Source organism: Micromys minutus (assembly GCF_963924665.1).
Source record: "Micromys minutus genome assembly, chromosome: 14".
In the NCBI taxonomy this organism is placed as follows: Eukaryota; Metazoa; Chordata; class Mammalia; order Rodentia; family Muridae; genus Micromys; species Micromys minutus.
Genome location: NC_137983.1, coordinates 30,928,780 through 30,945,007, shown reverse-complemented (window position 1 = coordinate 30,945,007; position 16,228 = coordinate 30,928,780). Strand labels below are relative to the sequence as shown.

The 16,228-nt window shown below is 37.2% G+C and overlaps 1 protein-coding gene across 1 annotated transcript in view; it reads left to right on the top strand.

Moving 5' to 3' along the window:
• TUSC3 (tumor suppressor candidate 3) overlaps positions 1-14,360 on the top strand; it is a gene marked incomplete at its 5' end in the record, with an annotated part of 141,591 nt that extends 127,231 nt beyond the window's left edge. Inside the window, 4 exons of the mRNA XM_080929067.1 lie at positions 3,823-3,886; positions 5,684-5,758; positions 8,775-8,865; positions 14,101-14,360. Of these exons, the coding sequence (XP_080785193.1) occupies positions 3,823-3,886; positions 5,684-5,758; positions 8,775-8,865; positions 14,101-14,116 (246 nt within the window). The 3' untranslated portion in view covers positions 14,117-14,360. The remainder of the gene's footprint in view (positions 1-3,822; positions 3,887-5,683; positions 5,759-8,774; positions 8,866-14,100) is intronic.
• Between the last annotated feature and the right edge of the window lie 1,868 nt (positions 14,361-16,228).

Here is a 16,228-nt window from a genome sequence, read left to right as displayed (position 1 = left end):
GAGAACTGATTACCTAAGAGTGCTCTCGCTCCTAAACCCAAGGTGGGACCCCCAATTTCTCTCCATGAGCTGTCCAAAGTAGGACCCACCAGGAACAAACAGGGCACAAGGAATCACACACAGGGCTGCCTAGGACTGAACCCTTCCATTCTCTATCTGCACCCAGAGCTGGGGCTGACCCACTGCCATCATGACCCCAAAACCTGCCTACAGAGACCTGATCTTCCAAGAACACTCTCAACCCTAAGGCCACAGGAGGGACAAGATCCAGTCAGAAACAGAAAGACCAACAAACATCATAGATAACAAGATGATAAGAGGCAAGCACGAGTACCAGAGCAACTGAAACCAAGACAACCTGGCAACATCAGAACCCAGTGCTCTCGGCTGTCCCAACACACCAGAAAAGCAAGATTTTGATTCAAAATCATACCTCATGATGATGATAGAGGACTTTAAGATGGACATAAATAACTCGCTTAAAAAAATACAGGAGAATACAGGTAAACAAGTAGAAGCCCTTAACAAGGAAACACAAGAATCTATTAAACAGTTACAGGAAAATACAATCAAACAGGTGAAGGAACTGAACAAAACCATCCAGGATCTAAAAGTGGCAATAGAAACAAACAAAAAAATTACAAAGAGACACAACCTTGGGGCTAGAAAACTTAGGAAAGAGATCAGGAGTTGTAGACACAAGCATCACCCACAGAATACAAAAGATAGAGGAGAGAATCTCAGGGTCAGAAGATACCATAGAAAACATTGACACAATCATCAAAGAAAATCCAAAGGTTCCAAACCCAAACCATTCAGGAAATCCAGGACATTAAGTCCAAAACTAAGAATAATAAGTGTAGAGGAGAGCAAAGATTCACAACTTAAAAGGCCAGTAAATATCTTGAACAAAATTATAAAAGAAAACTTCCCTAACCTAAAGCAAGAGAATCCCATGAACATACTAGAAACCTACACAACTCCAAATAGATTGGACCAGAAAAGAAATTCCTCCTGTCACATAATACTGAAAACACAAAATGCACAAAACAAAGAATATTAAAATCAGTAAGGGAAAAAGGCCAAGTAACTTATACAAACAAATCTATCAGAATTACACCAGACTTCTCTACAGAGATTAAGAAAGCTAGAAGATCCTGGATAGATTTTATACAGACCCTAAGAGAACACAAATGCCAGCCCAGGTTATTATATCCAGCAAAACTCTCAATTATGATAAATGGAGAAACCAAGATATTCCAGGACAAAAATAGCTTCCACAATAAAAATTTCCAAGCATATAGTCCCAAGAAACAAGCTGGAGTAGCCATTCTAATAAGAAATAAAGCAGATTTTCACCCAGAAGTGATCAAAAAAGATAAGGAAGAACACTTTTTACTCTTCAAAGGAAAAAAAAATCTATCATGGTGAACTCTCAACCCTGAAAATCTATGCTCAAAATTAAGGGCACCCACATTCATAACATTACTGAAGCTCAAAACATACATTACACCACACACAATAATAGTGGTAGACTTCAACACCACACTCCCATCAATGGATAGATCGTGGAAGCAGAAACTGAACAGAGATAAAGTGAAACTAAGAGAAGTTATGAACCAACTGGACTTAACAGCTCCAGCTGCGTGTGTAGCAGTGGAGGGCAGTGTTGGGCAACAGTGGGAGTAGACGCCTTTGGTGTAACGAAGGTTCATTTCCCCAGTGTAAGGGGATGCCATGTTGATGGGATGCAAGTGGGTGGTTGGGTGTGAGAACGTCTTTTAAGTAAGCAAGGCCAGGGAGAGAGGAGGTATGGAAGAAGGTGGGAAAGGGGATAACATTTGAAATGTAAGTACATAGGATATCCAATAAAAATGATAAAAAGAATATTTACTCACTTAATAATTATTGGTCTCTTTCTTGTTCAGTCAGAGTATAAGATATTATTTCAGAGGCATAAACTAGATTCTATATAATGTATATACCAAATGAAGAGTCTATGAGAACATGACTGCCAAAAAAAAAATTACTTCCTTGAAGTTTCAATGATACTTGTTTGAATAATACAAAAATATTTTCTAATCTTTGTTGGTATTATTTACTAGTTGTATAATATGAAACAAAGAATTAAATTCCTAAGTTTTGTCCTATGTATTTTAAATTCCTATTTATTTAATCATGGGGATATGACAGGTAACTTTTATTTGCTAGTTAAAAATATTACAATACCAAAACATACATTCTTGTCACATGATTAATAAATAACAGCATACTATGACAAATGAAGCCCAAAGTGTAATTCCCAAGGCTTGTGGATACCTGCATATTTCTTTACCTCTCCTCTCTACAATGTCCGTAATGAACCACTGCACTGATATTATAGGGCTCTTGGCATTTCTCTGCATGCTTCATGTGGAGTTCTTAAGTACCTCAGATAGCATGAATGAACCATAGGTGTAGGTAGTGCTATACTGTTATGGATATAATCGTTCTTATAATGATTAAGTTAATAAAAGAATAAATGAATAAACCATATGCTTTAACTGTACTTAAACAACTATACCTTTTAGTATTTTATTTGCTTTGCTGGGTTTTTTTTTCTTGTAATAATTTCACCACTTTCCTGTACGTGTGAGGATCCAGGCCTATGTGATTAGCTGTTAGATTCTCTTCTCAAAGTAACAGTACTGTCCATATGAAAACATGAGAGTATAGATGACAGGACTTTAGAAATGAGTATCTGAGTGAGAACTGATGGGTAGAGAGGGACTTACCTGATCCTGTGCTTAAAGAATGCATCTGAGCAGAGCAACACCGTCAGATGAGGCCGCAGCACTGGGAAGTTCTCGGAGTGAGATGGAAAAACAGAGGAGAGAGAGAGGGAGGGAGGGAAGGAGGGAGTGGGGGGAGAGACATGATTGATGAGGGAATACTGAATTTATTATGTAGCTTATCTAGGGACAGCACCAGGAAGGGATAACTGGTTCCTAAGCCTGCGCCTCATTAGCACATACTGAACCCTGATGTACTTATTGTCATGAAATAAGATTGAACAAAATAAACTGTGTGACCTCTTAGAACTCAAATCATACATTATGTACTATATATGATATAAAAATGAGGATTTATATTTGTATTACAACATGTTAATTTTTCTTCAATGTCGAAAACCTAGACAAGGATCATTAGACAACTCTCTAGAAAGGGTAACTATTGGGGCAGGAGCTATAGGAAGTAGAGAGGACAGGGTGGGCACTTGGGATGGCTTGTCAGAGCCGAGTACAGGGACATACATATGAGACGGTCAAAGTGAAATCTATTGTATGCTGACTAAAAATATTGAAAAGTTGACTGCAGAAACCACCAGTTTTCATAAGGGATTATAACAGAGTGATTTTGAATTAGTGACATGTGACTTTTAAGGCTAACTCCTTATTCTAAATGTTGGCAATGTGGGAAAGAATGACAGGACATTTTGCAGGTCAGTTTTAAAACAATAAATCTAAAAGTTACTTGTGTGGTCGTTAATGCTGTCCAGTGTCCTTACAAGGGTCTCCTTATAAGGTAAAGCCACTGCTGTGTGTGTGCTTGTGTGTGTAGTAACGCTGATAAAAAGTAAAGTTTATACATGTAAGATGAGGTTTTATATCAAGTTGTTTTCTGTAGTTCATAATAACATCTCAAGTATTCACAGTTAACTACAACTTATTAAAATCCTAACTGGAACTGAATTGTTAGACCGCTGTATAAGTTACATACTGGAGAGCTGTGAGGCAGTCACTGTCCCCATTGTGAGTTTTTGTTCGTTCTCTTCCCTTACAGAGCTACATTCATGGAAGCAGCCAGGCTCAGTTTGTGGCAGAGTCGCACATCATTCTAGTGCTGAGTATCCTTTAAAATAGCAAAGGACTGAACAGGTAAAGAAGAGATTTGTGTTAACGGATCACCATTTTTTCAGGGAGTAAATTTCAAGACATTTAAAGTATATTAATTTTTATACCAATTTTCTAATTCATATGTAGTTACTTCCTATCACACTGTGTTTTCTGCTATGCTGAATCATTTGCAGATTTTAAATATCTTTTTCTACTGGCTATTAAATTTCAAAGTATTGGTTTTAGGCTGCATTAATTTCTGCCTATGCTGTAGCATGTTGTGAGGGGTGGTTGTGGGTGGGAGTGAGTGTATTTTTTGTATCACTTTCCTTTACTGGGAGCTTATTGGCAGAGCAGTGTGTGTATCTTATGTCAGCAGTAGGAGAAAGGGATATTCCTTTTTATCTCTGTACTAGATGCAGTAGCACAAATGAAGTGTAAGATTCTGTGTCACAAATGGAATACAATAATGCATCTTACTGGTCAAATGACCATGATTTGCTCTAGGTAGAAAGCTTCTCAGCTATGAGCCGCACATAGTGAGAAGCCAGTTGTAAATCTTCCATCACTCCACGCCAGGCATTTTCCAAGGTTTCACATACAACGACCCTCAGGAGCAGAGTTTCCGTCCAGATTGAGCAGTAATGTACACAACAGCAAAAAGTCGCCATGCCCTTCTCCTCGCAGCAGTTCTCTTTCCTAGTTCTGCGTATTCCTCCTCTAGAGAGAACTGGTAAGGGGTTGAGAAGTGTACTTTAAACAGTAGTTTACACTTGTTAAAGCGAATAAAAGTTTCATAAATCAATTTTGAAATTTTTCTTTTTAAAAAATTTCCCCATGATAGTCTACTGACATTTTTGGCATACAGTCGTTGTATGAGTATCTTTCTGTTATGTAACGCACATCATTAGATGAGGTTGCTTTATACAAAGCGTGGCTAAATGCCTAAAGGAAAGCAGAATGAAGGAAAGCAGTTCTCGGTGATGGTTTGAGGAAATGATGTAAGAAGGAATAAGCAGCCTGAGGGTATTTTACAGGGTGTAGATCTGAAATGCCTGGAATAACTAAGTCAAGTAAGGATGTCATCCAGGAAACATGTATTGTTTGGGGTCCTAACTCATAGGGCAACGCTACACACAGGCAGAGTGGATCTTCTGTCTTCCAGTAACCCTCGGAGGTGTGCACCACCTTTATAGATGGGGACCAGGTTGTCTCTTGGTGATTCTACGTCTGGACAAGTTGACAATGAATACAGTTACCAATTAGCATGGCTGTTGTTCATGTTTAAAATGTCAGGATCAAGGTCCTTCTCAGTCGGTCAGATTTTACCATCATATACTTGCTGGATTATATAAGGCTTATATAACTGACTGTCCTTGCTGCATGAGCCAGGTATTTAGAATCTATAAAGTTATCCTTTTGAAATTGAAGAAAAACTACATGTATATGCAAAGATATGCTATGAAAATGAGAAAAATTATTACATTAGAAGCTAATTAATATGTATTAATTAGCATACATTCTAATATTCTAGAGTTGCCCTTAATGTCTTACTGTAACTGAAAGGTGTGTATATTTTATGAAAATAAATTTTATAACTGGTTTTTAAAACTGTGTAATTCATATGTGTCATGAAAGTGTAAAAAAATAAGGAAACTCAAAGATTGGTAATTGCAATATACGAAGAATTGATTGTCCTGTTCACATTTGTCCTTTAACCATTCTGGAACATTATATTTAGATCCAGGAAAAAAAGAATAGCAGATTTTATTCGCACCTGTCTGTGGTTTCCTTGACAACTACTGTAGATGCTGCTATCACCATGGGGATGGTTCTTCTAAATGAAGCAGCAACTTCCAAAGGGGATGTCGGGAAAAGACGGAGTGAGTTGATGTTGCTGTATTTGTTGTTCTGTTTTAGTCTTAGGTTATATTTCATTCAAAGAGGAAACAGAACAGCCCTTTCTAAACACAGACTTCCCTACGAAGCAGTCTGTGCTACAGGAAGTTAGGATTATGTTTACTTTCTTTTTTATTGGCTTTACGTGAGAATGAACTTAAAAACAGTTCTTCCAAAATGGCATTTGGGTGCTTTCTGCCAGTTACTTGCACGGGAGAGGGAGGTTGTGTGACTCTGTCAGGGCTGCTATGGCCCATTTCTGCTATAGTTGGTCTCTGCGGGGATATCCTCACCGCACAGATGGACAGTCTTGAGAGATTTTATTGGCAGTAATATATTTTTATGTCATGAAGCTCAGGGATCTCAGGGAAGCCAGTGCAGAAACAGGAGCTGCTGCTTCTCAAACATTTTTTGTGCACAGACACTTGATTAGTGTCCAGTCCCCTCACATCTTTTACTGACATTTAAGAGCACATGGGGGTCTCTGTTTCAGGAAAGGCAAGAACTGCCTTTTCCAAGGACTTAGCTGTTCAGCTGCTTTCATGCAATTTACAACCCTGCCAGATGTCAGGTTTTCACTTTAAGCAAGTAAACTTTTATCCTTTGATGGGACTGTTCCATCTCAAAGGATGATAGGAAAGAAGTAATAGATGTTGCTACAAGTAGAGTCAAGTGTCTGGGGAATGTCTTCTGCTCAGATAATGATGGGTCAGGAATGGACAAGAGCTTGAGAAGTGGTTTCCTAAAACATAATTTAACAAATATAGCTACAGCAGCACCCCATTTTATTTTATAATTCTTGAACCTGTTTCACCTATGTTTTGATATAAAAAGCATATGTCCCCAAAAGAATATCAATTAAAATATTTAAAATAATGTAGATTTGTTTACATAGAGTACTATTAAGTATTGTGTGACTTCTGAGTACTTAACAGTAGGAAGTATTGAAGTGTGTGGAATCATTATAGAGTTGGCCTGGTTTCAGTGTTTCTTTGATGAGTCTTCAGAACTGAGCTCATTATCTTAAGCGTGGTGACATCAATAAATGCTGTGTCTTTTGAATGCTGCTCTTGGGATGGTCAAAGCATTTTTTTTTTTTTTTACGTGTGCTTATATATTGACGTTCTTTCCTCTGATCTAAGTTATATTAAGAGCTTTATAATGGAGTCTTTAATCTGATAACTCTGCCTCGGACTACCATCTTCATACATGTTCTGTTGTAGTGCCTGCTCACTTTACCTCCAGTTTAATTATTTATGTGTGGTCTTGATGGGATAAAATGCATGGGAAAAAGAACAAGAGACACTCACGCAGGGTAAAAACAAATGTTACCCTTTTGAGTTTCAGTCTGCCTCTGGTTTTGAATTGTACAACTCCTAAGATTATCACTCTTGCCCATGCAGCAGAGATGAGCCTCACTGAGGCCTCTCTCCCTCGCAGTTAACTCATGGCTCCTCCATTCCTGTTCTGAGATACTAGATTAGCAGTATTTTGATCTCACTACGTAGAATCACACTAGTTCGTCTGCTTTGCTTAATCACAGATATGGAACCTCATTCCCTACTCCTCTATTCCTCCTCTAAACAGTACCATTAGAAACTAAGATAGAGAAAAATTATGTGGTAGAATGTTGTATTTGAGAATATATGAAATAAACCTCTCTAAGCTTACTGAGAAAGTTAGAAGGAATTATTTATTACAGACTATATGACCTGGACTGGTATATGACTTACTTAAATTAATATATGACTATTTTAGAGGTGTTTTTCAGTATTCTCGGGAGTATCCATGTGAAGCTAACAGATCAGTATTGTCACAACACAAGCTGTGGCTCAATTCTTCCAAATGCTCCTGATGTTTTATAATGTCTATTGCAAACAGCAGTCGATATTCCTGCAGAACTGCCTGGACAACAGCACATCAGGATCATGTACTCACAGCACATCTTCACTACTCCCTGCTTTCAGGATTGCTGTCAGTCCTGCCCTCTTCCGTGCACAAAGGAAAATGCAGGTTCTTTACCACTGGAGAATCAGAGAACTGTTAGACTGCAGTGTTCTTCTGACTTAATATTTTTAATATCCTTGTCTTTGCCTATTTTTCCTAACTATTTCACTACTAATATTCTCTCAGACAAATATTTTATTCATAACCAGTATTTATGTAATACTAATATATTTTTATAGGACAGGTTTAAATACTATTTTATTTATTATGTTTGCAAATAACTAGTATTAAACTTTAAACTTTAGTAGCAGTTGTTAATTTTACTAATAGCAGTGAATCTTATTTAAATATAAACAAATAATATATAATATATAAATTTGTAAGTATCATACTCACACACAAAGGGGAACTGTTTCATTAGTCATAACAGAAGAAAGTAAACAGTGAGAAAGCAATGTCTCTGCTGTCATACTTCAGTCTTACAGAAGAGTACTGAAAACCGAGACCCCAGCATGTTCCACAGGTTTGCTGAGATGTTGTTGTATTTCTAAGTGAGATGGTCTCTGCTGAGGTAGTCATGAAACCAGTAGCTAGAATTACGTTTCTGCGTGAAGATCGCAGGGCATGTTGAGAAGAAGGTTTTTTTTGTTGTTGTTATTGTTTTGTTTTGTTTCTTGAGCATCTGCCAAGTCATATGTCCCTGCAGTTACGGCCAGTGATTCATAATCTTAGAGCTCATCATCATGTTTGTCACCTTTCACATTGATTCTGTTTTGATGCCTTTGGGACATTTTAGTCCTTACAGGAACTCTAAAAGAAGAAAATCACTGCAAGTCTTAGGACAGTCAATTTTGTTGTTTTAATACCCTCAATAATATGTTTTCAATGAGGAGAATATAGAAAATAATGAATATTTTATGTTGTGAATGATTTGGCTTACAGTCCTTGTGTGTGCCTGAATTGTTGCACGTACGTATATTACGACTGAATATATTTCAAAAGCATCAATATTGACATGTTTTAAGACCCTAATGATGTTCTTTCTTTTTCTAGTCATTTGCCTCGTGGGATTGGGCCTGGTGGTCTTCTTCTTCAGTTTTCTACTTTCAATATTTCGTTCAAAGTACCATGGCTATCCATATAGGTAGTATATTTATACTAATACATATGTTTTCATTTTAAGCTAACAGTATAAGTATTTCTGTGCTTAGTTGAAGCTAATATAAGTATCTAAATCACTAGTTGTCTGATTATAGTGCTATTAAGACAGGTCTGAGCACCCAGCATTGGTTCAGCACCATGGACTGTGCAGAGACAGGTCTTGTTAACATCATATGTTGTCATTTTAGATTGAATGTCCATGTGTACTTAGATACAAAATGATCTTTAAGTAACAGACTTTGAAGTAATCACTTCTCTTTATTTCTAATAATTGGGACATTATTTCAAGAATGCTTTCTCATAAAATCTACTCTTTGTGTCCTTTAAAGTTCCAGCAGCTTTAGAATGCTGCACACTTAGAATAGTAGCATCGACCGTCTGAATCTAAGTCACTGTCACCTTACTCTTTTTCCAGTGTGAGTTGAGCTTCCACTGTATAAGGTGACTCACTTCCTGTGATGGCTTCACTACTCTAGAGCTAGACTCTTGGGATTGGCAATGTAGATGAACTCTCTTAAAATAACTCAGATGTGGGCACCATCCCTAAAAAAACGGTTTGTAACTGTGAAATTCAACAGGTTAGATGGAAACACATGAGGAGCTGGTGCTAGGCAACAGAGGCGATGGGAAGAAAGCTGGTCAGGAGAGCCTGGGGACCCCAGTGTTCTAGCAAGGAGAGGTTAGAGTGAGGAAGTAGAAGACTTTCTCGGCACTCAGTCCTGTGCTGTGCTGATGCAGTGGGGAGGTGGGTCACCCCACTTCTCTGTATTTCAGTAAAAAATCACTTTCTTGAGTTTATATTCTAGCCTTTTTAGGAATTCTTGCATGCTTTGGCTTTTTTTCTGTTCCAGCACTTCATTCTTTCTTTAATCATTTCATTTGTTACATTTCAAATGGTATCCCCCTTCCTGGTTACCCCACCACAAAGCCCTCACCCCTTCTCCTCTCCCCTTTGCCTCTGAGTGTGCACCCCTATCCACCCTACTATTCTAGCATTCCCTTACACTGGGACATCAAGCCTCCATGGGACCAAGGGCCTAAACATTTCCTTCTTTCCTCAAATAGTTTAATTCATTCCATCATATTCTTATAAAGTTTGATTTCCTTTATATGACGTGGTCCTTTCTTGATTAAAATACTAATAAATAATCTGAAGCTGGCCCATAAAACACATTTTTCACACAGAGTTCAAAAAAATTTTTTTTCATATAAGTATCAGCTTAAAGTGTAGCATCTACTTACATATCTGTCATGTTTTCTTTTTTGAATTACCTCTTTTTACATTCCGGTTGTTATCCCCCTCCTGCCCTGCCCTCTGACAGTTCCTCATCCTATTCTTCCTCTCTGTCTCCAAGAGGATGTCCCGAAACCCTCACAACCTCCCACTCCCTGAGCCTCATGTCTCTCAAGGGTTAGGTGCTTCTTCTATCACTGAGGCCTTGCTGTGCTTTCTTAAAGCTTCTTCATCTTAACACTGAGAGTTCTGCAGCATCTGCCTGGTCCACACTGTCATCGCACTCAGACTGCCTCTGAGTCCTTGAGAACTAGAATTGTCCTGAGTCTAGTTGAGTTGAGACCGCAAACAAATTGTTTGTCTTTCTTGGGTGTTCTTGTTTATAAAGACAATTTTATGTACCTCGTTTTTATTAATATGACATAATATATGTAAATTGCTTAGAACACCAGTAATAGTAGTAATTAATTACCCAATAAATGTTTAATGCTAATTATCATTAATTCTGATATAAATATTTACACTCCCATTTTACTTTTCTCCAAATGGAGTTTTCTTAACAGTGTACACCAAGTAGCTTTGGTTCCTATTTACATAATTCATTTGAGTGAAAAACACATTTTTACTGAACCTTTTGATGAATTTAATTGGACTCCAGAGTCCCTTGAAACTTGCCAGTGAAATATCAAGATTCTTAGAGATTATATCTAATTATCATCTGACACATAATTCAGAAGACATTTTATTTTACTGGTAGCACTGACTTAATTTTATATATTGAATAAAAACTGACCTTATCCTTAGTTCAGTTTTCTAAGAAGACAATACTGGTATGGATAGATGGTGATTCCCACTTCGAGATAATGAATAATTATCTTCTCAGCCTTTTCTAGTGGCACTCAGACATACAAGTACCTTCTATAGACGTCTCTAAAACAATTTGTGGATCATCAAAGTCCCTACTGCAGTAGGAGAAAGCATTACGTGTCTGTACTCATTTTACCACTGTGTGTCTAACAGTTTTAACAGGCTCGGAGCGACAGTGGCATAATGGGAAAATACTAATTAGAAGCAGAAGATCTGAATGCAACTTCTGGGTTTGCTTTTGCACTTTAAATAAGAGCTCCTACTCTGGTTGCTCAGATCAGATTGAAATATCTTTTGTTGATTTAGAGTCTTAGACTCAGCACCTGCCTTTTCATTGTAGGCAAAGGTGTCTCATTTCTATATTTATGTGTGTGTGAGAGTAACTGTATAGTCCCTGACATACTCTTGGTTCTCAATGACCTCACTCAGCCTCTCTTCATCTGCACCAGGCCTTTTAGCATTTACTCATCACCCTCACTGCTTTGCATTGTTTGGTTTCATTTCTTGCCTTTGTAGAAGACTATATAGGGGAAATAGTCCTTGACACATTTTGTGTCTACGAGGGTCGGAGCACTCAGTAGGTGCTTATCTTATACTTAGCAATAGAATTTTTTTCACAAAACATTGCTCACCTTCGGGTAATATAAGAAAGCCTTTGAAACAGAGTGGAGCACTGGTTTGTATCCTTCTCCAACCCCAGGAGCTCTGATTCATGTTGAGTAGCATAGCTGGAGTTGTACACTTGCCTCACACAACTGAGAACTTGAGGACAGATAGCTAAATAAAAAGCCGACTGTGTAATTAATTCAGTATGTACAGTAGGCCCAGAAATTTGCTCTCATTTTAGAAAAGAACATGTAGTTCATTATGCTTTTTGTTATATTGAGTTATCACATATTTTAATGCTATTGATCATGACATTCAGTTGAGGGTCTTTATAATAGCAACGAGAAATAAACTGAAAATTTAGGATGAACATGAACAGGCATAACAAGGGGGAAGAAGCTTGTGATGTGTAGTGTTTACATATTTCATATTTACTTATACATCTCAGATATCCATCTCTCATCTACTAGAACAATGCAAAATCTGGAGCTATAAGAATACACAAAAAGGTCTGCTGTGCAGATTGCATGAGACTGACAAGAATTCACTGGTGCTGCCTTTCTCGTGCTGAGTTCTAGCTTTGAAGAATGCATAAAGGCCCAGACAAATGGTTCAGAAAACGTGGGGTGCTCTAAAGGCGCCAGTGTCTGTTGGTGCTCGGCTCTAGACTTTGAATTCAGTCTAAATCTTATAATAATAATGTGCAAACGGAAATCGAGTCTTAAGGATTATTTTTTCCATATTGTTGTATTTCCTTGTGGTGTATTGGAAAGTGATCTGGACATTGAGTGAGAAGATGTGATTTGGACCAAGGCACTTAAAACTCTGTACCCTCAGGCAAGTCCTTTCATTTTCCCCACCTTTCAAATAAAGACCATGATGCATCTCTTCAGTTACAGAAAGATGCTACTTTATAAATAGACGACTGAGATAAACTGGATTGCAGCGTGACAAGCCTTACTTTGCTGATATAAGGACAAGGTTTCCAAATAGATGACACCAATAGTCTTTGGCAAACTGTATTACCTAAATAATAATATACAAACATATCCCCTCCACCTGGGCTCATTTTATTATCACTTTACAGAATATAAAACTGAATCACTTGACAGAGCTATTTAATTCTACTCAATAAAAAACATAGCCAAGTCCCATTTTTCATTAACAAATAAATCTTAATATCTAATATTAATATAAAAATAAGTCTAAATAATTTAATAAAATGTTCAGAAAGGTGTGTGGCTTCTTCACTATACCTCCTAACCCCTCAATTCTCAGAACAGTGGCATCCTAGAGGGTGTTTCTAGACCAGACTGCAGCTTCCTTACTGTGCTGGGGGCAGAAGAGGACCTGGTCCAAGTCAAATATTTACCCATTCCATTCCTAGGCCTCCTTAACAGACATGTCAGCAAAATTCCTACTTAGGATGCCGTTCTATAAAAATCCTGTAGATACCTAACCTTGTCAGTAGTTAAACTTGGTAGTCATTGCCTTCTTTACCTACAAATAGAGTGATTTTCTTCTCCAGAGTCTCTTATTCCTAAAAACAAGTCAGAATTTCTTAAGGCCTTGTCAAAAGATAAGCTGCTTCAGAACTGAAGACTTTCCAGGGTTCCATAGTCTCTTAGGTCAGTGAGATCTCACTAAGGGCAATAAATATCAGTGGACACATGAGTCAGTGAAAGCAGTCGCTATAGCGTTAAAAGTCAACTATTGGTCAGTCGTGGTACATACCTGTCTTGGGAAGTGAAAGCAGGAAGATCAAGAGTTCATTGCCCGTCTTGACTACACAGTAATACCTTCACTCCAGCATTTAAATCATGGGGAACTAGCAAGCTAACTCAGCAGTCTGCCAGAGGTCCCAGGTTCAATTCCCAGCAACATGGTAGCTCACAGCTTTACCTCCAATCCCAGGCGACTTGACACCAATGTTCTGATCTCTGAATGCCAGGCAAGATATACAAATAAATTTGAGAAAATCCAGTGTAATCTCAGGGTTTCTTTTATTCTGCTCTGCAGCTATGGCATTTTAAATGTCAGAATTTTTTATAACCTTTCTAGTTCTAAAAAGTTACAAAAGTACAAAGGTGAAAGTATAAAGTCTTTGCTTTAGTAGGGGTGTAGCTTTAGTGATAATGATAGCTTAGGCTGTAAGAAGTTACTCCTTTATATAAACAAAAGAATTATAAATGCAGTAAAATGAACCTTCTCTAAGAAATTCAAACATAGTGTTTTAGTCTATTCCCTTTACTCCCCTACATCTCCATTGTAACCACGGATTTAGCTGTTGCTCACTTAGCATGTATTCTGTCACCTCTGACCCTGTCCTCTCTATAAGCGTGACCCCCATGACAGGGACTCCTTTCAAATTCAGACCCTAATAGCAGTTTCAATTAGCTGAATATATTTACAATATTTTTGTTACAGTTATGTGAGATAATTTAGAATAGAACAAATAGCTCCTTGTGTTTTTCTTTTGCTCAGTATGTAATAATTTCCTTTCTTTTTCAGCTTTTTAATTAAATGAAGCCAAATGGGATTTGCATAAAGTGAGTGTTTACTGTGAAGAGAAGCTGTTCCTGACATTATATTATTTGGAATTCTTAAGACTCATTCTTTGTGGATTGTGATACACTAGCTTATTCTTGTATAATTTTTTTAAATTGTGGATTTTCCTAAAACATTTAATTTATAGAAGTGGATGTGTAACATTCCGTAATCTGCAATGGGCTATCAAAGTGTTTTTAAATATTCTCAATGTATGCCACAGGAGTGAAATAAATGACATTGTAACTATGAATTCATGTTTTAGAACTGTGTGTTCCTAAGTCAGGAAAGCATGTGTTAGTAAGGAAACCTATGGACTGTATGTAAAAGGACTGCCATTAATGTACAGGGATACGTATGCATGAACTGTGACATGTGGACAGTAATTCCTACTTCATTTCGTTATAAAGGGTGTACACTGTTACAAAAGTGTTCTGTTGTTCTTCTTCTTCCCAACTAGATCACAATACATACAGGACAAAGAGCTGCAGAAATGCTAATGTCAGTTCAGATCCTTAGCCTGGAGAAAACCTGAGCTGTGTCACACCTCCCATGGAGTCAGGCAACAGAACCAGCACATCCTGACTGTCACTATTTACCCTTGTCTTTGAAGTCCTTTACAAATGCTAGCTCATGAGATTCAATCTGCTCTGCTGTGGATACTTTCCTTTTGTTAAATGGAAGCATCTGCATTATCAACATGCAGAGACCTAGATACCTATGAATTATAGTTTTCCCAGAATGATTCAGTGAAGATTTTGGTAACAAATACAGGAAGGAGTGTAACCATTGTTGCCTTGCTACACAACATAAGTGTGTATAGAATACCCATGTACATCACAGCATTTATTCCTCACGTCTTTTTAATAGACAGGAAATACAAGAAAGCTTCTGTGAGTTCAGAGATAGTAAAAACCAAAATAGAAGTTGTACTTATAATCAGCCCTTTAAACCATTGTTTTTTTTTTTTAAACTCTGTATTGCAACTCAAAGATTAATTCAGGAAAGATTTCTTTATTTGGTTCAGTAAGTTTTATAACATTTTAAAAAGCTTATTAACTAATTTTCATTAATATCTGAAGAACAAAACTGGAGTGATTTTATCCACTGGAATTCCCAGCTATGTAGTCAGAAGTAGGAGTAAGGTTATCCACTGAGTTTACCTGTGTTGTACTTAGGAATTTCTATGAAGGTGAGAACTATAAAGGTTTCATGGATCAGGTTTTTTATTGAGCTATATCCTAGGAGAATGTGTTATCTTTCAAAAATGTGATAATATTCTCTGAAATTACATGATAATTTATGATATTAATTTTATCATATACTCTGATGTCTATTATTAAAGCATAATTTCCTTAGTTCATGTCACATGTTTAATAAATTCAGCATTGAAATGCCATTTATATAAAGCTGGCATAACTATCTGTTTGATGCCTTTCCCTAGGTATCACTGGAATTGGAGTTTATCCATCCACTATTACTATATAATCTCCAAAGTTAACTGACTCTGAACTTCAGAGAGTGCAAATAGAATTTCTTGCCAAAGTTTTATAAATAACAGATTTGGTTATATAATTAATTTTTTTATTCCCTATATCTCAAAAATTATTTTCTAGTTAGTATACAGTTAATATTGACAAAGCATGTCAAATCTTCTTATAAAACCTAACAGTATATATCCATAACCTCTGCCAGGTCATCCTCGCCCATGGAATAGAGATTTAGAGGTGGATATTTCTTTATCCTTCATTAGTAAGAAATTTTCCAAGAAATATTTTGTAATTTTCTTAATATCAAAATAAGTCAATTACAGGTTTGTTCAAGGGCTGTAACTCCAGCTCCAAAGGGCTCCAGTGCCACTGGGCCTTCCTGGCATCTGCACTTATATGGACCTACTCCAACAGGCACATAAAAGAAAGAAAATCTTTAACTTTTTTTCATAATTTCATATCTTAAACTGTTACAAAATGAGGCAAAAAAGATGGCTAACCAGGTAACACATCCTTACTGCTCTCTCAGAAGACCCAGGTTTGGTCTCCAGCCTTCGTCAGGTATCTTACTACCAACTATAACTGCAGTTCCATGGGTCTGT